Below are 22971 nucleotides of genomic sequence, written 5' to 3'. Positions count from 1 at the left end.
GCAAAGGAAACCATAATCAAGACCAAAAGACAACCCTCAGAATGGGAGAAAATATTTGCAAATGAAGCAACTGACAAAGGATTAATCTCCAAAATCTACAAGCAGCTCATGCAGCTCAATAACAGAAAAACAAACAACCCAATCCAAAAATGGGCAGAAGACCTAAATAGACATTTCTCCAAAGAAGATATACAGAATGCCAACAAACACATGAAAGAATGCTCAACATCATTAATCATTAGAGAAATGCAAATCAAAACTACAATGAGATATCATCTCACACCAGTCAGAATGGCCATCATCAAAAAATCTAGAAACAATAAATGCTGGAGAGGGTGTGGAGAAAAGGGAACACTCTTGTACTGCTGGTGGGAATGTGAATTGGTTCAGCCACTATGGAGAACAGTATGGAGGTTCCTTAAAAAACTACAAATAGAATTACCATATGACCCAGCAATCCCACTACTGGGCATATACCCTGAGAAAACCAAAATTCAAAAAGAGTCATGTACCAAAATGTTCATTGCAGCTCTATTTACAATAGCCCGGAGATGGAAACAACCTAAGCGCCCATCATCGGAAGAATGGATAAAGAAGATGTGGCACATATATACAATGGAATATTACTCAGCCTTAAAAAGAAACGAAATTGAGCTATTTGTAATGAGATGGATAGACCTAGAGTCTGTCATACAGAGTGAAGTAAGTCAGAAAGAAATAGACAAATACCGTATGCTAACACATATATATGGAATTTAAGGGGAAAAAAATGTCATGAAGAACCTAGGGGTAAGACAGGAATAAAGACGCAGACCTACTGGAGAACGGACTTGAGGATATGGGGAGGGGGAAGGGTGAGCTTTGACAGGGCGAGAGAGAGTCATGGACATATACACACTAACAAACGTAGTAAGGTAGATAGCTAGGGGGAAGCAGCCGCAAGGCACAGGGATATTAGCTCGGTGCTTTGTGACAGCCTGGAGGGGTGGGATAGGGAGAGTGGGAGGGAGGGAGACGCAAGAGGGAAGACATATGGGAACATATGTATATGTATAACTGATTCACTTTGTTATAAAGCAGAAACTAACACACCATTGTAAAGCAATTATACCCCAATAAAGTTGTTTAAAAAAAAAAAATCATAAGAGCCATTTTATAAAACAACTGCCCTGTAGTTTTCAAAAATGTAATGGCCAAGAGCACAAAGAAAGGCTGAAGATATGTTCCAGATTAAAGGAAACCTTTAAAGGAGACAGGACGACTAAATGCAGTGTTTGATACTGGGACGGGATCCTGGACCCAGAGAAAAAATGTTAAGTGTATAAACAAAGCTATAAAGGACAATATTGGGACAACTGACAAAATCTGACTATGGATTATAGATTAGATCATAGTACTGTATCAATGAAACGTTTCCTGATTTTGATAATTGTACTGCTGTTATATAAAAGAATATCTTTATTCTTAGGAAACATACGCTAAAGAATTTAGCCATAAAGGGGCATAATGTCTGCAACTTATCCTTAACTGGCTCAGAAAAAAATGTGTGAGTGTGTGTGTGTGTGTAAATATGTATACAGGGGGAGAGTAATGATAATTAGGCAAAACGTAAACAATAGGTGAATCTAGGTAAAAGGAATATGGGGGTTGTTTGTACTCTTCTTACAACTTTTTTGGAAGTCTAAAATTATATCAAAATAAATTAAGGAAGAGAGAGAAGGGAGACAGGGGAGATAAAGAAAAGAAAGAACAGTCTCTACCCTCAGGAAGTTGTAGTTTAGTTAGGAAAACAGAGTGTGAATTTTTAAAAATTCAAAAATAAACTTAAAGAAAAAAACGTAGGTTGAAAACATTTTTACCAAATAAAATAATGCAGTTTACCCTAACAACCCTAAAAAACACTTGCATATTTCTCCAACATATGGTTTTCATTATGTATGCATGTGTTACCATTCCTAAATTGCATTTGCCTGGTTTACTCAGTTAACTTTTTTTTTTTTGCGGTACGTGGGCCTCTCACTGTTGTGGCCTATCCCGTTGCGGAGCACAGGCTCCGGAAGCGCAGGCTCAGTGGCCATGGCTCACGGGCCCAGCCGCTCTGTGGCATGTGGGATCTTCCCGGACCGGGGCACGAACCCGTGTCCCCTGCATTGGCAGGTGGACTCTCAACCACTGCGCCACCAGGGAAGCCCTCAGTTAACTTTTTAAGGTTAGTTTGGTCATCATAAAATTAGTTTTACTTAATGGAAATAAAAGCTTAACATCTTAGAAAAATAATTACTCATAATTCTTTCAGAGGCAAAAGACAATCATTTCCAAACTTCAGATGTAAAAATAAAGCAACTAAGTGAAAAAAAAAAAAAGTTGGTTAAAATCACAAGTAGGTCAGGAAGAAATCAGAATTCAGTTCTAAATCAAAGACTACTATTTAATCAAATAATAAGGCTAAAGCTAAATATAGACTTTAAGATGGGATTTTTAAAAGATGTTTTGATATTTAAAATTTTGTTACATTTAGTGAGAACAAAGGGAGTTAAACAGTGAAACACTTGTACCACCCTGCATTATTCATTAACATATTCCCTGACCTCTTGCCAACATCCAGGGATATGAAGTGCCAGAGTTGACCAAATATCCCCAACTCAACAAAGGTGAGATGACTGCTTTCTGTTTCATCTCTCTCATAAATGTAAAAATTCTAAGAAAGACATTTATAACACATTACTGACAGAAGATATTCAATACAGTTCCCCATACAATCAACCAATCCATCTAAAACAAAAAGTCACATTGCTGAACTGTAATTATTACAGAGAAATTTATCAGTGTCAGCACCAGGAGGCTCAAATATTTTTCTAACTCCTTGCCCTCCTTTTCATTTTGTTGACCACTATCTTGGTTCAGATTCACAATGAATCATCCTCAGATTATTCTAGTAACTTCCTAACTGACCTCTCTTCTTTACTACATCACTGTCAGACCAATCTTCCTTAAAAACTCTTTTCAAGTCATGATTCTGCTCGAACACCCCACAAGGGTTCCCCAGGACATTCTGAATTAAGTACAAACTCTTCATGATTTCAGACCCTCTCTGACATGGCCTCAACCTAAATTCTCAACCTTATTTTCTACCCTTCAATCAACCTAAACTTAGTATTGTCAAAAAAACAAGCCATGCTTACCTAACTTGGCTGTTGTTCATGTTTTCAACCTGACTAAAACATCTCAATCTGTCAAAAGACAGACAGAATACATTTCATTCCATTGAAATGACAGTAAACAATTACAAAAGGGAATTAACTCATAAAGGCAGTGAGAGCTGGAGCCGGCAAAGGCATCAAAGGACCTGAGATTTTTGGCAAATTTCTTTAAGGCAGAAATGGAATCATACTGGCAGATGAACCAGTGCAAGAGCCATAGTTCAAAGCAACCATTTATTCAACAAATAAACGTATTAAGCACATGCTATGTGTCAAACACTGCTCTAGAAGCTCAGGATGCAGTTATACATGTGACAAACAAGGGACCCATTAACACTGAACTTACATTTTAGTGGAGAGAAAATTATTAACAACAGCAACAAAATCAGACCCATGACAACTGTGGTGATAAATAAATTAGGGTTGTGTGGAAAGTGAGCAAGTAGCCGCTTTAAAGTAGCCGCTTTAGATTCAATGACCAGGGAAGACCTTTCTGAGTAGTGATATTTAAAATGAGATATGAATGACAAAACAGAATCAGACATGCAAAGATCAGAAAGAAAAGCATTCCAGGCAGAGGGTACAAGTTTGCTAGGTCATGGAACAGAAAGATTAGTCTGATGAGAAGAAAAAGCCAGATCATGTAAGGATTTGTAAGCCAAGAAAAGCAGTTTGGATTTTATTCCAAGGAAGCCCTCTCGAAGGCAACAGAAGTCGTCCCTCTCAAAAGGTTGCAGCAGAGGTGGGGACCATTCTTGGAGGAGTCAGAGGGTAGAGTGGGAAAAGGGACAGAGGTGGGGAAAAGGATGCTCAGCAAGACAGCAGCCAGTATTCCCCACACCTGCAACCCCAGGGTAATGCGGGCATTTGCTTCCAAGGTAAAGGAAACCAGAAAAACAACTCTCAAGCCTGGAGGCAAACTTAAATGCCTTCAGGAATCAGGTGGCCAATATAAAGACCAGAGGCAGCCAGGTGTAAACCAGTAGGGAGTGGTGGAGCCTAAGAACTAGAGGGCATATCATAGCTAAAAATATTTGAATTTTTAAAAAAGTTTATTCTGGAATTAGATAGTGGTGAAGTTGCACAACCTGTGAATATTAAAACCCACTGAAACTTACACTTTAAAAATGTGAATGTTAGGGCTTCCCTGGTGGCGCAGTGGTTGAAAGTCCACCTGCCAATGCAGGGGACGCGGGTTCGTGCCCCGGTCCAGGAGGATCCCACATGCCGCGGAGCGGCTGGGCCCATGAGCCATGGCCGCTGAGCCTGCGCTTCCGGAGCCTGTGCTCCGCAGCGGGAGAGGCCACAACAGTGAGAGGCCCAAGTACAGCAAAAAAAAAAAAAAAAAAAGTGAATGTTATGTATGTATATCTTAATTTAAAGAAAACTAAAAAAAAAGTTTAAACACTGCTAAACAAAAGAAGAATTAGGTACTACTTCCTCTGAGAGGCCCATGAACTTTGTACCTCTCTAAGGCATTTATCACTAATCAGCTTTGTATTGTGTGGTGGTTATTTGTGCACTTGCCTTATGACCCTCCACACCCAACTAGGTTGTAGGCTTCTAGAAAGAGACCATATGGTTCTCATTTTTCACCCCAGAGCAACTACCAAAGAATCAATTCTTCATCTGAATTTCAACTTTTTTTTGTTAAATATTTCTAATTTTAGATGACTTAAAATTTAAGATGACATCTAATTTAAGATGACTCAAAGCTAAAGGTGCATTTCTTAAAAAAAAAAAAGGGGGGGGGCTAATTTATCCGGCTCTCAAAAATACTAACTTAAAGGAACCAACACATTTAAAATTAATTTCTCTATAATAGAGGAATGGTTTAGAAAAAAAAATTCTACAATGCATTTTAGTTTCAGCAGAATAGTTTTATATTATATGATCTGATTCAACAGCTGTGTTATATGACTCTCTTATAAAAATTAACAAATGAGGGACTTCCCTGGTGGTGCAGTTGTTAAGAATCCGCCTGCCAGTGCAGGGGACACGGGTTCGAGCCCTGGTCCGGGAAGATCCCACGTGCAGCAGAGCAACTAAGCCCACGTGCCACAACTACCAAGCGTGCACCCTAGAGCCCTCAAGCCACAACTACTGAAGCCCACGCGCTCTAGGGCCCCTGTGCCGCAACTACTGACACCCGCGCACCTAGAGCCCATGCTCCTCAACAAGAGAAGCCACTGCAATGAGAAGCTCACACACGGCAAGGAAGAGTAGCCCCCACTCGCCACAACTAGAGAAAAGCCCGCGCGCAGCAACGAAGACCCAACGCAGCCAAAAATAAATTTAAAAAAAAATTAAATGAGTATTAGTAAGGGTTTCTGCACGTGACAGAAACCTAACTCAAACTAGTCTTAGGCAAATAATTTATTCAATTCAAAGTATAAGGAAGTTTATCAATACATTTATCACAATGCATCTCTTCTCTCAACCTCCTTTATATCCTTTCTCTTCTTTCCAAGGTTTCATTCTAAAATTCTGTAATCCTGTTCTGCAACCTGCTTCACATACCACGCTTTAGATTCTCCCCATTCTGTTCCATCATTTCCCTCTCTCAGTATCCTTCAAAGGAGCTAATCCAAATTCCTGCATATGAAAATCCAAAATTTATACAGTTGCTAAAACAAATATTTAGAATTAACCAGAATTCTGAATAGAAACTCAAGGTTGGGGAGAATCACTTTACTAGTAAATCCCACATAAAGTAGTTCTGCCTCCATCTTTGCATATCTTAGTATTTTATTGTGGCAGGAGTCAGAAAACCAACCAGAGATGGCTCATTATTCCTGACATTAACCAGCCAAAAATGGAAATAAATAAGAGTGATGGTCAAGATTTGTTTTGGGTAAAGAGGAGAGAGTCTATAGTTAACTGAAATTTTCTGAACGAGTTTGTGGAATGTTTAAACAATAGATGTTAAATAAACATCCTCTAACATTTTAACACAAATTCTGGCTAACAAGGAAACTCAAGTAAGTAAATCTTTCATTTTTATGCCCTAAATATGAATTAGTAAGAGCAGAAACCTTTATTATCTAATAACACTGAAAAGCTGGTCCGTTTAAGGAAAGTCTGCAAGATGTTCCTAGCCTAAGCCAGCTGGGATAAGGAGTCAGGAAACTGGCAATTCTTATTCTGCCACTAACTAGCAGAAACTATGGGCTAAATCATTTAAATCCTTAGACCTCATTTTTTTAGTCTGGGAAAAAAAAAAAGGACTAGTTAAATCCAAAGGCCTCTCCCCACCCTTCTCAACCTATTCTTGACTGAAGTTCTATTATTTAATTACTGACTTCACTCTAAATCCCTTCAAATTTATCAGTCTTCTCTCTCCAGTCTGAATTCCAGAGGAAAAGCACCTCTTTTCCAGTTACTCTTTAGGCATAACTGCTTAAGGGGAGGGAAAGGCTTGAGGCAGCTTGCTTTTCCACCTTCTCTGCAACCCGAACTCCCAACACAAATGAAGTCTCAGCAGGAGTCTAGAACTTGTTCAGGGTGCTTGACTTCTAATAATTTAATACTGTTAGGGTTTTTATGGGTTTCGGTTTTACCTCCCACAATCTATTCATTTGTCTGAACAGTAGAAATGGTCATGATTACAAGAAAGAATTAAATTTGACTTACTGCACAACAAAATATGGATTCCAAGAAGTATGAAAAGTGGCTGCCAGTGACAGAATGAGCAATATCCCTGGAGTGGGCTTGCTGTACACCTAAAATTTATTTTGAATTCAACTATCTTATCTTTAAATTTCACATTAATTTTACATTCTGCTCTATAAGTTAAAATAGAAAAAGTGTTTAAAACTGCCTATCAAATAAATTTAGAACTCCAGGATAATGGTGACATTTATTCTATGGTTCTGCATTCCCAATCCCTCTGAATCCCTAACCCTGTGTGTACTTGCACAGACACACCTAGGGGAGTCTGGGAGTACACTGCTCTAGTTCGAAAAAGCAGGAAAGCAGGTGGTATCACTTCCATCTTATTATAATGAGGAAACTGAAGTTCAAAGAAAGTCTCAGAGAGAGGAAAGATTAAAAACATTTACCCAGGACTTCCCTGGTGGCGCAGTGGTTAAGAATCTGCCTGCCAATGCAGGGACATGGGTTCGAGCCCTGGTCCGGGAAGATCCCACATGCCACGGAGTAACTAAGCCTGTGCAACACAACTACTGAGCCTGCACTCTAGAGCCCACGAGCCACAACTACTGAGCCCGTGTGCCACAACTACTGAAGCCCACACGCCTAGAGCCTGTGCTCCGCAACAAGAGAAGACACCACAATGAGAAGCCCACATACCGCAACGAAGAGTAGCCCCCGCTCGCCACAACTAGAGAAAGCCCACGCGCAGCAACGAAGACCCAATGCAGCCAAAAATAAAATAATTATTTTAAAAAGTAAATAAAATAAAAAACATTTACCTGTTCTTTATTAACCTCTCAACAAAATTTAAACAAAAAATTAAAATTTTATTAAAATTAAATTAAAAAAAATAAAACCCAATAACTTCACTAATCTTCCTATAACCTTAAAGAAACCAGTAACAATGCCTAACCATTATATGTTTTGGCTAAACAGCATGTGGGGTTAAAAAAAAAAGGGGGGGGTAGGTTTCAAAATATCAGTGATTCTCATCTCACCACATTGGCCAAATCTAATAATGGTCAGGTAGTGTTAAGTTTGGTGCACTGTTTTTGATCATAGCTAAAAGGTTCACATGACTGGAGCCATATCTACAATATACAAAAAAGAAGACATTCTTGGTTACAATTTGTCATTCCACAGATGGCTAAGTGGTGTCCTTTCTTCCATCACTGTTTCATAGGCATTCCCAGATGAAGAAAATGAACTTGATTTGGTTAAGAGCTGGGGCTCTCCAGTTATTAGATTACCTGATTTGAATACTGAATAGCTCCATGAACTTGTATTAGTCCTTTTACATCTTCCTAAACCTGTGTCCTCATTTGTGAAATCATTCCACATCCTTATGGTGAAGCATACATGAAATAATCTACATTAAAGACTACAGAGTCTGGCGTATAGGTAACATCTACTGAGGGCTTCCTACTTTCACTGTGGCCCAGCTTCTATCAATGATGTTTTCTTTACTTCTCTATTTAAGAAGGTGGTTGATGAAAACATTTAAAAGGGTTTAAACACCATTGGCAGATTTACTTAAAATCAGATTTAATAATTTGGGCATAGAAAAAAATGATAAACTGCTACAGTAGTCTTTCAGAGGCTGTCACAGGGAGGAATGCCTTTGACTTTGTTAAACCATGTCTGAAACAGATAAGCAAAATAGAAATATCTACTGTATCAAAAAGAGATCCCTTGCATTTAATCTTCACACTTGAGAGGAAAATGATCCATTTGACCATCTCCAAGATATCTGTTTAAATGATTAAAGATAATGTTCATATCAATTATACTTCAATAAAAAAATAATGTTCACAACCAATTGAGTAGAAGAGTTTCCCATCAATACAAAACATATCTAAGCTCCATCTATTTTTCAAGATCCAATTTAAGTTCACTCTTATGAAACTGCCCTGATGACTACAGCTTGTAAGTTCGTTTAAATTTCAGCTTTTTACTTACAGTCATATCACACTATTTAGCACTCTAGTACAGACTACCACTGTTTTCTGTTGATATCATATACTTTGAATATAAAGAGAGGAGGGAGGTTTCAAAATGTTAGCGAGTCCATAGGAAGGTGGTGTGGAACTGGTAAATATACGGGGAGTACAGGCAGAAGGCTTGAATCCTCTCTAATAGGTTGCCATGAAGCTTTTAAATATATGCCTTTGGTCCGTCCAGTACATTCTAATTATTGGGAGACTGGGATGGAGTCCACACATTTGTACATTTGAAATGCTCCAACGAACAGAGACAGCAGGATTAAAGATTACTTTTTAACCTTCATTCTTAAAGGCAGTGGCATTTGAACGTATCTATAACTTCCTCATCATCTGTAATGAAATTTTTTCAGATAAAAGAAGGTGGATAAAATTTTGTTCATCAGAATTTCAGCTGGGGATCAGTAAACCTACCTGATATAGTAAGATAGATGATAGTTTCCAAATGACTGCAACAATATCCCCAGTCTCATTTGCTCTTCTCACAACAATCTGCCTTAACACTCTTTTTATTGAGAGGTAAAGTCTATGTTCCTTTCCCTGGACTCTGGGGAGGACCTATGAACTATGGAGGAAGTGATGCTGAGTGACTTCGGGGACTAGATCATCAAAAGTGCTAACAGCTTCCACCTGCTGTTTCTCTTGGAAAGCTGCTGCTGGAGCCCAACATTATGCTGTGAGGAAGCCCAGGCCACAAAAGGAGGCTAAGTGTAAAAACTAGCCCACAGCCGCAGCTGAGGTCCCAGCTTCAACCACCAGACAGGTAAGTGAGGAATCCTTTGAGAGGACTCCAGCTCCAGTTGCCCCTGACTGCAACTGCATGAGACATTCCCAGTGAGAACCATCTAAGCCTGGGCAACCCCCAGAACCATTTGAAATAATAATAAAACGATTGCTGCTGTCTTCAGCCACTAAGTTCTGGGGTGATCCATTGCACAGCAATAGACAACACAACACAGTGCTACTCCTTGTGAAAAATACATTGAGAGTGGGGGACTAAAGTTCTGAGAAAGCTCTACAGGATAAAAAAATGGTGGCAGGTCTGAAGAGCTGGCTGGGGAAAGTAGCCACAGATGGGGTGCAGAGGCTGTAAGACAGTAAAAGGCTACAAACACATCATGTGATTTCTCCCTTGTAAACCTCCAAATGGTCAATAAAGTCACTAAATTTATGAGACCCTTGGCTCGTAAAGGAAAGCGTTTTGTGCCCACAAGGACTAGGGGCAAAGATACAGGAGCAGAGATGAGACAATAAGGAAGTCAAGTCAGAAGTCATGGAGACAGAACTGGACGTTCACAGGCTAAAATACACCTAAATCATGCAGAGGGACTCCAAGTGAATTCTTAGGCTAAAAAGTTAGTTTTCTTTTTCAGTTAAAAATAGATCCAGAGTTGGGCTTCCCTGGTGGCGCAGTGGTTGAGAGTCTGCCGGCTGATGCAGGGGACACGGGTTCGTGCCTGGGTCCAGGAAGATCCCACATGCCACGGAGCTGCTGGGCCCGTGAGCCGTGGTCGCTGAGCCTGCGGTCCGGAGCCTGTGCTCCGCAACAGGAGAGGCCACAACAGTAAGAGGCCCGTGTACCACAAAAAAAGAAAATTCACAAATATATCTGATAAAGGACTTGTACCTAGAATATATAAAGAACTGCTACAACTAAATTAAAAAAGATAAAACAACCCAATTTTTTAAATGGGCAAAAGACTTGCACAGTCACTTCCCAAATGGCTAATAAGAACATGAAAATTCGCTCAACATTATTAGTAATCAGGGAGATGCAAATTAAAAGCACAATGAGATACCACTATGTATCCATTCCAGTGGCTAAAATGAAAACGACTGACAATACCAAGTGCTAGGATGTAGAGTAATTAAAATTGTCATATAATGCTGTTGGATACATAATATGATACAGGTTTGGAAAAGTTTGCCAGTTCCTTAAAAATTAAAAAAACATGTACCCTATATAACTCAGCATGTCCTCATAGTATTTATCCAAGAGAAATAAAAACATATTCATGAAGATATATGTGTACATATATCTGTCTCCATTTGTACAAAATGTCACAGCGGCTTTATTAGTAAAAGGCTAGAAATGAAAGCAGCCCAAATAGCTATCAACAGGTGAATGGATAAACAAAATGTGGTATATACACATAATGTAATACCATTCAGTAATAAAAAGGAACTAATCCAAACAATATGGATCGATCTAAAAATTATTATTCTATTATATCAATCTATAATCATTATTCTGAATCATTATTCAGAGCCCAGCTGTGGGGAAGGTGGCCACTTGGTCCTGACTCAACCCGTTGAAAAGCTGTGCAGTAACCTGCCAAGTCCCTGTGTGCGTGTAACTTATCGGATGGTTCAGTCTGGTAAAGCTGTGAGAAAGAACATGTGATTCTTTCTTTTTAATGTTAAAATAAAGACTTTTGTATAGACTTGTTAAAAAAATCATTATTCTGCATAAAAATAAACAAGACTAGAGAGAGAGAACGACTGAAAGAGAACACTGTATGATTCCATACATCAAATTCCAGAAAATTCAAACTAATCTACAGTGACAGGTTGCACGGAGACAGAGGTGGAGGGGAGCATGACTGGCAAAGGGATGTGAAGAAACTGGGGGATGATGAATATGTTCCCTACCTTCTTTGCAGTGATAGCTTCACAGGTGTATGAAAACTTATCAAACAGTATCCTTTAATGCGTGCAGTTTATTATGTGGAAATTATACCTCAATAAAGTAGAAAAAAAAATTTAAAGAAACAAGCAAACCAAAAGACTTTACAGCAAAATTAGAGTAAGGAGTCAAGGCAGTGGCTACCCATGACAGGGCAGTCGTATAGAAAAGCAAATATGAGGAGGGTTTCTGGCACACTGGTAATTTTCTTTTTCATCTATGTTCTGGTTACACAGGAGTATTCAGGTTGTAGAAGTGTACGTTTATGATACATGTGTATATTGTTCTTCAAATACAAGTCTTTAAAAAGAGGAACATCTACGTATGACCTAGCAATTCCACTCCTTTATCCAAGAGAAATGAAACATTTGTCCACAAAAACACTTGTACAAAAATATTCATGGCAGTTTTCTTCACAGTAGTCCCAAATTGGAAACAGTCCAGGTGCCCACCAACAGGAAACTGGATAAACAAATCTATGGTACATTCAATATTCATACAATTGCATATATTACTCCACAATAAAAAGAAACAAACTACTGATACAAGCAATAACATGGATGGATCTAAAAACATCACGCTGAGGGCAAGAAGTCAGAGACAAAGGAACACATACATATGATTCAACTAATACAAAATTCTAGAACAGGCAAAATGTATCTGTGATGAAGCAACTGTGGCTGCAGTTGCAGAAGTAGAGAAGAAAGGGAAAGATAAAGGGTAGAGTCATGGAAACATTTTCTATCTTGCTAGAGATTCAAGGAAAAAAATGCTCACTATGGACATGGAAAAATTATGTCTATCACTACTACTGAATTACTAAATTAAATTTTAAATGGGTACTTTTAATTCACCCTAATTCCTGAAAGCATAATGTAAAATCCAAACTGAAGATTCTAAAATAAGCTAATAACTTCAATTGTGGTAAAGAATAAATTTTATTGGGCTTCCCGACGGCGCAGTGGTTAAGAATCCTCCTGCCAATGCAGGGGACACGAGTTAGAGCCCTGGTCCGGGAAGATCCCACATGAGGCGGAGCAACTAAGCCCCTGCGCCACAACTACTGAGCCTGCACTCTAGAGCCCACGTGCCACAACTACTGAAGCCTGCGTGCCACAACTACTGAAGCCTGCTCGCCTAGAGCCCGTGCTCCACAACAAGAGAAGCCACCGCAATGAGAAGCCCGTGCACCGCAACAAAGAGTAGCCCCCGCTCGCCGCAACTAGAGAAAGCCCGTGCACAGCAGTGAAGACCCAACGCAGCCATAAATAAATAAATAAATTTTTTTAAAAGAATAAATTTTATTAAGGTCTCACTTTGTTGAAATTTATCTATTTTTCTTCCACAAACATTTCTTTCTAATTAGTAAGAAAATCAGAATGTATTGTCCCAAGTGCTTTATTTTTAAGATGGCTTCATACAAGTACATTATACACTATGAAATGGAACTTGATATAAAAGGTTCATTATTATCAACAGTACTTCAATAAGCTTGTATAGTGATTTCCAAAATGGAGGTGATTATAACCCAGGAAGTATGAGTGATGATCCATTAGGGTATAAGAACAACATATTAGGAGTTCTATTTAATCTTTATCTTAATACACATATGTATTTTAAGTACCATATAATGTAATACAATATAATACATGTGTATCCTTATCATAGAAAACGACACTGGCCTCTTCATTATGGCCACCTGTCAGACAGTCACACATCATATATATAAAGTAGTCTAAGTATTCTGGTACTAAATGATTCTAAATATTTGGAGGGAAGAGTGATAGTATTTGCTGGAATCTTTTTCAAAAATGAAATAAAGGGGCTTCCCTGGTGGCGCAGTGGTTGAGAGTCCGCCTGCCGATGCAGGGGACACAGGTTCGTGTCCCGGTCCGGGAAGATCCCACATGCCGCGGAGCGGCTGGGTCCATGAGCCATGGCCACTGAGCCTGCGCGTACGGAGCCTGTGCTCCGCAACGGGAGAGGCCACAACAGTGAGAGGCCCGCGTACCGCAAAAAAAAAGAAAAAAAAAAAAAAAAAGAAATAAAGAACGCACCTTTTTGTAAATTGCTACAAGAGATTGGTGTTCCAGGGAAGACATATTCTTACAGTAAATGATTTCCTTTATAGAAACAATATTTTATGGAAAAACTGTATTATCTAATCCTTCATGAAGCAGCTGCTTTGACCTCAACAAAAGAAAGTTGGGGCAGGGGAAGTAAGGTTTAACCTCAAATGCAACTACTGCAGCAAAAGACAAGCTGAAGCAGAAACAGCACCAAGTGTTACAGAAAGTTGCTGATGTAGTTGAGGAGTGACCAGTTAAATATTTTATACCAAACAGGTTTACTGGTTGTCTCATGGCAAAGTATTTTAAAAGAGTTGTCAAATTTAAAGATGAGTTAAGCATTTATCTTTCACACACACACAAAGTCTAAATTTGCTGACTTTCTGTGATCAGTGACAGTTAGCAGTATGCTACCTAGCAGTTGTTTTTAAAAACAAAAACATAGTTAATCTACGTGTACCTTAAAGGTAAATGAAGCATTTTTTTAGTAAGAAAATAAGTATTTCAAAAGAAGTCAATGTGTGTCATCTTGAATACTCATACCTGCACACTCTAAACATAGAAAAACCATTTTCTAATTCTTTAAGTGCCTTCCATACATAGTTTCTCTGGATTTTGAATACATTTATTAAAAACATATAAATGCAAATCCTCACATTGGTTTGCACAGAAAGGGCAAACTTTGCTAGCCAAATCTGCATAATTGATGGACAGAAATTCAACAATGAGTATCTCCATTTAGAAAGTATAGCCAAAGAGGCAGTTATTCTTTTGGGGTATGTGTCCCTGCATGAGCTGCCTTTTAGCTAAGACAAGCATTAAAACCAAGTACCAAAATAAACAAAGTTAAGATCCAGACTTTGGAATTTCTGTATTACTAAGCAGTACAACCAAGATTTTTCAAACATAATGCACTGTATTCATTACGCTTGCTTTAAAAAACAAATATTTATTTTAAAAACTTAGGGTAAACAAAAAGGTTTTTGAGCCATTACTAACATTTATAAAGAACTCTATTCACAGATAAAGAGGATCACTGATTCCCTTCACAAGTGTCTAAAGTCATTTGTTACATTATAAAATAAACCAAATAAGGCGAGAAAGAATTGTTCTTTATAAATAAAATAAACATTATTAGATTTTTATGGATCCTTTCAGGAGATGTAACACCAACCATAAAGAATTCTTCAAATGATGGCTTTCATTAAAATATTTATTTATTTATTTAGCGCTATGTTGGGTCTTCGTTGCTGCATGCGGGCTTTCTCTAGTTGCAGCGAGCGAGGGCTACTCTTCGTTGCGGTGTGCAGGCTTCTCATTGCGGTGGCTTCTCTCGTTGCGGAGTGTGGGCTCTAGGCACACGGGCTTTTCAGTAGTTGTGGCACACGGGCTCAGTAGTTGTGGCTCCCGGGCTCTAGAGCGCAGGCTCAGTAGTTGTGGCACACGGGCTTAGTTGCTCCGCGGCATGTGGGATCTTCCCGGACCAGGGCTTGAACCCGTGTCCCGTGCATTGGCAGGCGGATTCTTAACCACTGCGCCACCACGGAAGTCCTCATTAAAACCGTTTTTATTGCACTTCTATTATATTTAAGGGACTGAGAGACTTCAGATGAGTAAAACTAGATCCAATACTCCAGAATCGGGGATTTCAGACAGTATACAATTATTTACAATATAGGGAAAATCAAGTAAGGTCTAGAGGAATGAAGAGGAAGGCAATGAATTCTACTTAGTATCAAACAGTTTCACAAAGGTGTGTGGCAATGGAACTGGGACTCAAAGGATGAGTAGAATTTTGACTAGAAAAACTAGGGAAAATAAACTGTGCTTGGAACCATGGATAGAGGCACGTACAGTCTGGGATACATAAAGAATATATTGTATTTTCAAGTCACACTGCTAGTTACTTTGCTGTACTGACTTAGCTAACACTCTTCTTCAAACATCAAACTTAGTAAGATCATTCTAAAAGTGATTTCCAAAAAAGCATTCAATTTTCAAGTACAATTTAAAAACTGTACTTACTATTGTAATTCTACAATATTTGGGCCTATTCAATATGTTCACAGTTCTAATTTTCTCCAGATTTCACCATTCTTCACCAGGGGGCTTACATTTTTAGTGCTACACAAATGACAAGACATCAATTATGGGCCACGCAATCTTGCTTTTCTTCTCATGTAAAGGGATGACTTGTCCCTTCTTTTCCAAGCCTAACAAACACCAGTCCCTTCTGTTTCTTTTTACACTCTGCTCCCTTAAATTACATTCTCTACTGATTCCTTGTATCCTGCACTTAAACTAGTATCCTCTCTATTTTGGAGGGGAGATATACCTATTTCTTTGATTTCTCCATTATGCGTAGCTCTGCCTAAAGCAAAGTAACAATATATATTTTATGAATAGCAGAACATATGCTTTTTAAAAAGTCAATTTATAAGTTATGAGTGATGTTTTTGTTTTGTTTTGTTTTGTTTTTTTGCGGTACGCGGGCCTCTCACTGTTGCGGCCTCTCCCGTTGCGGAGCGCAGGCTCCGGACACGCAGGCTCAGCGGCCATGGCTCACGGGCCCAGCCGTTCTGCGGCATGTGGGATCTTCCCGGACAGGGGCACGAACCCGTGTCCCCTGCATCGGCAGGCGGACTCTCAACCACTGCGCCACCAGGGAAGCCCTGAGTGATGTATTTTAAGACATCTGCCCCAAAGTGTGGTAAATACTATATCTTAAAATGACAGTGATTAAGAGCACAGGATGAAGTGTAGACATCATATAATCTGAGGGGTTTCTAATATTTCACAACAAAACTTTTCCAGAAGAAATCTTACGCAGCATGGCAAATATATATAACTGCAAAAGCACTGCTAATACCATTTTATGTTCAAATATAATTTATTAAAAACTCAAAGAGACAAATGAGGGTTAGAGATGTTAGTCTTGACACCTAAACAACCCATTTATTTCTGTAGTTTTGTTTTTATTTCACTCAGATAAGTAGTTGCAAGTAGGTAGCAGCGCTTGTTTTGTTTTCTTAGTAGCTTTTAATGGTTTGTTTTGCAGCCTCAGGATATGTTTCAATTAAATTGATTTGAGAAATTTTTTAAATAAGAATTTTCTTCTTTCAAAATGAGTTAGTAACAATATCTAAAAACTGCTTACAAGGCAAACAAGAAAAACCTAAAACTTGCAATGAGCTATAAAACATCTATACTGTAACATGATAACAGGACTTAGTGTTACATGTTCATTTGTTACTAAACAAATTGACTTACACAGGATGAGTATACCCCCAAAGGAATGGGCTTGAGTCTTGCCTATCATTTAACCAAACGCAGTTTATATGCCATAGTAATGTACTGTTTAGACAATTCTATATGAATAGACATGCACAGGACTGAATTTTTTAAAAACTTACTGCAAACTACAACTTTCCTTACCCATTTAAAATTCACAAATAATCAGAGATAGTAAAAGAAGCTTCATTCTAAGGAATGCTTCCCCCCCCAATTAAGCAGGTGTAACCAATGCAGCACTACTGTTTTCAATGTGAGAAAATTTTATATATATGTACAAGAGGGTGCCAAGACCATTCAATGTGGAAAGGACAGTTCTTTCAAAAATGGTGCTGGAAAAACTGGATATCCACAACCAAAAGGATGAAGTTGTACCCTTACCTAAAACCATATGCAAGTATTAACTCAAAATGGGTCAAAGAGCTAAATATAATAGCGAAAACTATAAAGCTCTTCGAAGAAAACAGAGGGGAAAAGCTTCATGATGTTGGATTTGGCAATGATTTTCTGGACACCAAAAGCACAGGCAACAAAAGAAAAAATAGATCAAGTGGACATCATTAAAATGAAAAACTTTTATACATCAAAGGACACTATCAACAGAGTAAAAAGGCAACCCACAGAATAAGAGAAAATATTTGTAAATCATGGATCTGAGATTAATATCTAGAGTATATAAAGAATTGCCACAACTCAACAACAGCAAAACAACCCAATCTTTTAAATTGGCAAAGGACTTGGATAGACATTTCTACAAAGAAGAAACACAAATGGCCAACAAGTACATGAAAAGATGCTCCACATCCCTAATCATTAGAAAAATACAAATCAAAACCACAGTGAGATACCACTTCACACTCATTAGGATGGCTATTATCAAAAACACAGAAAATGACAAGTGTTGAGGTGAGGATGTGGAGAAACTGAAACCCTTGTGCTGGCTGCAGCTGCAAATGTGTAAAATGCTGCAGCTGCTGTAGAAAATGGTGTGGCAGTTCCTCAAAAATCCAACACAGAATTACCATATGATCCAGCAATTCCACTTCTGGGTATATACCCAAATGAAGTGAAAGCAGGGACCTGAGTAGATATGTGTACACCAATGTTCAGAGCAGTATTACAACAGCTAAGAGGTGGAAACAACCAAATGTCCATCTACAGATGAATAAACAAAATGTGGTATATACACAATGAAATATTACTCAGCCTTAAAAAGTAATGAAATTCTGCTTCATGCTGCAACATGGATGAATCTTAAAGATACTGTGCTACAGGGAGATCAGCTCAGTGCTTTGTGACCACCTAGAGGGGTGGGATAGGGAGGGTGGGAGGGAGATGCAAGAGGGAGGGGATATGGGGATATATGTATATGTATAACTGATTCACTTTGTTATAAAGCAGAAACTAACACACCATTGTAAAGCAATTATACTCCAATAAAGATGTTAAGAAAAATAATAAAATAAAAGGTTTAATTATGCCCCCCAAAATAAAAATAAATTTGATATTCAAAAAAAAGATACTGTGCTAAGTGAAATAAGCCAGATAAAAAGCAAAAACAAATATTGCATGATCCCATTTATATGAAGTATCTACAGTAGTCAAAATCACAGAGACAAAGTAGAAAAGTGGTTACCAGGGGCCAGAGGGAAAGGGGGTGGGAAGTTAATGTTTAATGGGTAGAGTTTCAGTTTGAGAGGATGAAAAAGTTATAGAGATGGATAGTGATGATGGCTGCACAACTATGTGAATGTACTTAATACCACTGAACTGTACAATTAAAAATGGTTAAAATGGTAAATTTTATGTTGTATATTTTACCACAATAAAAAAAAATTGCGTGTTATTTATTATGGTGGCAATATAGGAATGCAGTTAAGAACACAAGCTTAAGAGTTATGCTGCCTGCTTTCAAACCCAGCTCTGCCACTTTATAGCTCTGTAGTCTGTGCCTGTTTTTTCACATATTAACAGAACCTACATCACAGGATTATAGCAAGGATGAAATAAGTCAATACATGTAAAGCACTTAAAATAGTGCATCTCAAAAAGTAGTTGCTTTTTATTATTCTGGGTTTAAAACACAATTTTAATGCAATTAAACTCAAACACCTGGAGAACCTCTGAAAGTCCTCTTCAGAGTTCTAGAGTTCCGTAAAACACAGATTGAAAACCAGTGATTTAACCCAAATTTCTCACTTTATAGGTAAAGGAATTGAGAGTCCAAGAAAAGTGATTTGCTTGAGGTCATATATCTTGTTTTGCTAATATTAATTTTCCTAAAATAAGTGTTTGAGATCAACAATACTAATGTTGACATTCAACTACTTCAGAACCAAGGCAAAGTCATGAGATTTTATAATGTGTGTCCAAGTATCTGTGAATAATATTGTGATAGCCATCCACCGTGCTCATCTAATAAATAATTATGCATGGGATGGGAACCAAAAGGTAGCAAAACCAAAAGAAAAGCCATTTTAATTCTTTTCAAAGACAAGACAATGGTTAAAAACACCTCTTCCGAAAATTAAGTGTTAAAATATTTGTGAAAACAAACAATACTGATCAAGAGTTTGAGACACACCCAATATGTGCCCACTACTCCATATCTTTCAGCCAGTTACTCACTATATAATCTTAGTAAGACCTCTGACTGACATATCAGCGGCTTTTTCTGCCAAATAGAACTATTATTCATCACAAGGAACTAGCTACAAATAATTCTTTATTAAATTCAAACAGGAGAGAGAAGCAGTCCAAATACCACAAAATGTCTTATCCAAAAAATCATGTATTGAGCTTTGTAGACATTTCTGTACTTACTTGAATATACTAAATCTGGTTTCTGGTAAATTCACAACACAGAAAGCAAAATAACAGAGACAATCTTTGAAGGTCAGACTCAACAAGAGCTAAAAAGCCTTTTGAGTGTCTCTAATTTTGCCCTTCCCCCATTGCTGTTCCTCAATTCCTCCACCTCTACTAGGAATGTCCTCACCCTGCCCATCTACATCAGCTGAAATCCTACCCATCCTTAAAGGTTCCACTTAAATGCCACAGCTTCCATGAATTTTCCCCCAGTGCTCCCAATTTAGAATTATTCCCTCGCCTCTTCACTTCCCCATTTTGCACCTCTCCTTCAACATTTTATTATATAATGCACTGCATTACAATTACCTACATTCACTTCTCCCACCTTCCCCCAAGAAAATCTCAGGAGCAGTAGGCTAGAGAGAAAAGGAATTAACATTTGTTAAAAACGCCGTGGTGCCCTGCAAGGTGCTAGGCATTTTGCATACATTATCTCATTTAATCCTTTGACAGCCATCTCGGGAGGTAAGCAGGTGGTTTTAGTTATTCCCATTTTACTGATAGAGAACCGTACTGTTGAGAGTTCAACAGCTTATCCAACGTCACACTACCAGCCAATTCCAGTGCTTACGGCGCCCCTGGTTTCCCTGGCTTCAAAGAGCTCTTTCCACCGCTATACGCTGCACTCTTGTTCACTTTATATCCCCCACCCTGCCTAACAGATAGTAGGTATTCCATAAATACTTGCTGAATTTAATATTCCTACGGACTCACTACCACCATTTTAATAACCCCATCACGCCCCATCCCTAGCCGGTTGGTTACCTTTACTGTCCCTTTACCGCGGACTTGACACACAGAGGCAGCTCTCCACATCACCAAGACAAATGCTGCCGACAACACCAACCCTTATCTGGAGGCTAAGTGAACCGTTCAATTCGCTCAGATTTCCCCAATTGCCCTTCCCACAGAATATATGAGATACACACAAACAAGTCACATTTGATGTAACGCTTACACCCTTCCCCAAAGCTCTTATTTCATACTAAGCCACGTCTTCATGCTTACAAGCAATGACTTACGCGGTTTCCAGCTCACACCGCGGGGGCACCCTAAGACTCCGCCTGAATTATTAACCACATCTTTCAAACCGTCTTAAAACGAAGGCATCCTAATGCTATTACGCTGCCTTCCTTCTCACCACCCCCCCCCCCCGCATGAACTGCAGTTTGGATTTCCGGCGGGAATGCAAACAGACGCAGAAGAGATGGGCTCAAAAGCAATGGAGCAATTACTCAGCCTGCTTAATTAGAAAGAAGACACAGAAGGTGCCCCGCCTTCCTAAATCTCTGCACTGAACTCATTTACGAAAGATGGGGAGCACTGAAACCCGGGGAACCCCAGACACCGAATCACTGGTTTCTGTGCCTAGTCGGGGGAATAGTCCTTTCCTTCCCGCGGTCCCGGGCCACCAGTCCCCGGTGCCGGGTCGGAGAAGCCCAACCGCACCCTCCCCAGGCGGCCCTGCATCTCATTGTCTCCCTCTGTCGCGGCCCCCAGGGGCGCAGGGTCCAGCCCAGGCCCCGCCGACCCCCAAACACCGGCCGGCCGCCTGACGGGCAAGGTCCGACCAGCCCCGGCCCCGGCCTCGGCCGCGGCCGCGACCCCGCCCCAGGCTCGGCCGTCCGCACCGCGCCCGGATGGCGGGGCCGGGCGCCGGGAAAATGGAGGCGGGAGCGACGGCAGCGCTTCCCAACCCTGCGCCCGGCCGGGCCCGAGAGCGAGGCTGAGCACTCACCGTGGCAACGGCTCGGTCCTCCGGCGGGCCCGGCTCCGGGGCGGCCCCGGGCTGGGCAGCCGCCGCTCGCGCTCGTCCAGCCGCCGCCGCCGCCTCCTCCCCAGGCGCGGCGCTCCTTCTCCGGAGACGCCGCGAGGGTCCGCAGCTCCCGCGCCGCGCGCTCCGTGACTGACTGACTGACCGACCGCTCTGGCAGCGGCGGCGGGGGCTGGGCGGAGCGCGCGGCGGGCGGGGCGGCCGCAGCACCCAGCGGCTGCGGATCCGAATGCAGCCGCGTCCGGCCGAGACGCAGAAGGCGGGGCTGAGGGCCGGGCGGCCACCGGGCTGACCGACTGGAGTCCGACCGCTCGCTCCCCCCACTCCCGCCCGCCACCCGCCACTCACTTCCGGCGCAGGCAGCCGAGCCCGCCCCTCCCGGGCGCCCGCCGTCCGCGCCCCCTGGCCTGCCAGGCTCACCCCCAGCCCCAGGCGCCTGACCGCACCCAGCGGGGGCCGCCCGCGCTCCGCCTTTCCTCAGCGCGTCCCTGGGAACCGCCTCCAGGAACCAGTGAATCGGAGAATGAATGAGTGAGGGAGGAAAATTACGGTGCTGTTCCACCCCTGCTCGCTTTTCCTTGGAAGCAGGTCCAGCGCCCTCTCTCCGAGGGCCCTGGGACACAGTGAAGCCTTGAGCACGTCTATCAAGGACTTGTATGCGTGCACCTTCCTGCTGGAGTATTCCAGGACTCCAGCAACCCTCAGATGGGGCCTTAGGCACTTAAACTGACCGTTGTTGCAGTGTGAGGCCTTTTTTAGGAAATCACATTCTGGCCAATGACTCCCTCTGCAGTTTCATGCACTATTTTAGGAAGCTTTTAGAAACTGGACATTTCAATTATCTTCGATTACTTTTTAGCTTTGCAATTTGCTTATCTTGCGTTCTTAATTTCTGTCACACACACACACCCCTTATTGAAATGGTTTAGGAGTAAGGTGATAGATAGCACCTTTATTCTTTATCACCAAGCTCTAAGTTACTCAGATGCTGCTTAATTTGATGTAGGCTTGACTTGGACTTAAATTTTAATTTATATCTTTATTTTGACCTTCTAAAGTTGATCAAAGGAAGAAAAAACTAGAATTAAATCATTTTTGCCTGGCTACATGCAAAGCAAATTTGTTGACAGCATTGAAACAATTAACAAATCCGGAGTGTGACCTGAAATTTGTTGCAGTGAATATTCCTTTTCCATGTCTTCCCATCTGCTTGCTAAGTAAGAGTATCTGTATCTGGAATTTTCACAAAAAATTTACTGTACATTTTTGAGATCCTGGCTCCCTTTCTAAGAACCAGAGTGTTCATTTCTCTGTCCTGGGGCCAAATCCTGGATTGGTTAATTACATTCCTTCTTTCAGATATTCTTGAGGACTTTGAAGTGGTTTGGTCTCTCTTGCACAATCTGTTCCAAACTGGTACATAATC

General features: G+C 40.4%; 1 protein-coding gene across 5 annotated transcripts in view; it reads right to left on the bottom strand.

Moving 5' to 3' along the window:
- Positions 1–22007, bottom strand: part of RAPH1 (Ras association (RalGDS/AF-6) and pleckstrin homology domains 1) — a 93698-nt gene extending 71691 nt beyond the window's left edge. Inside the window, exon 1 of one of the 5 annotated variants that reach the window (XM_029225911.1) lies at positions 21966–22007. Coding sequence is in view for 2 of the 5 variants with exons in the window: in XM_029225907.1 (XP_029081740.1) it covers positions 20537–20587 (51 nt within the window). In the remaining 3 variants the exon portion in view is untranslated. Of the gene's footprint in view, positions 1–20536; positions 21239–21509; positions 21837–21965 lie in introns of those variants that run through there. The other 4 variants (XM_029225908.1, XM_029225907.1, XM_029225910.1 and 1 more) reach the window with 4 other exon arrangements.
- Positions 22008–22971: the final 964 nt, after the last annotated feature.

The sequence above is a fragment of the Monodon monoceros genome, unplaced genomic scaffold, assembly GCF_005190385.1.
Source record: "Monodon monoceros isolate NGI ecotype Baffin Bay Population unplaced genomic scaffold, NGI_Narwhal_1 Super_Scaffold_16, whole genome shotgun sequence".
NCBI lineage: Eukaryota > Metazoa > Chordata > Mammalia > Artiodactyla > Monodontidae > Monodon > Monodon monoceros.
The sequence above is the reverse complement of the archived record's forward strand: the minus strand, read 5'-3'. Positions and strand labels throughout refer to the sequence as shown.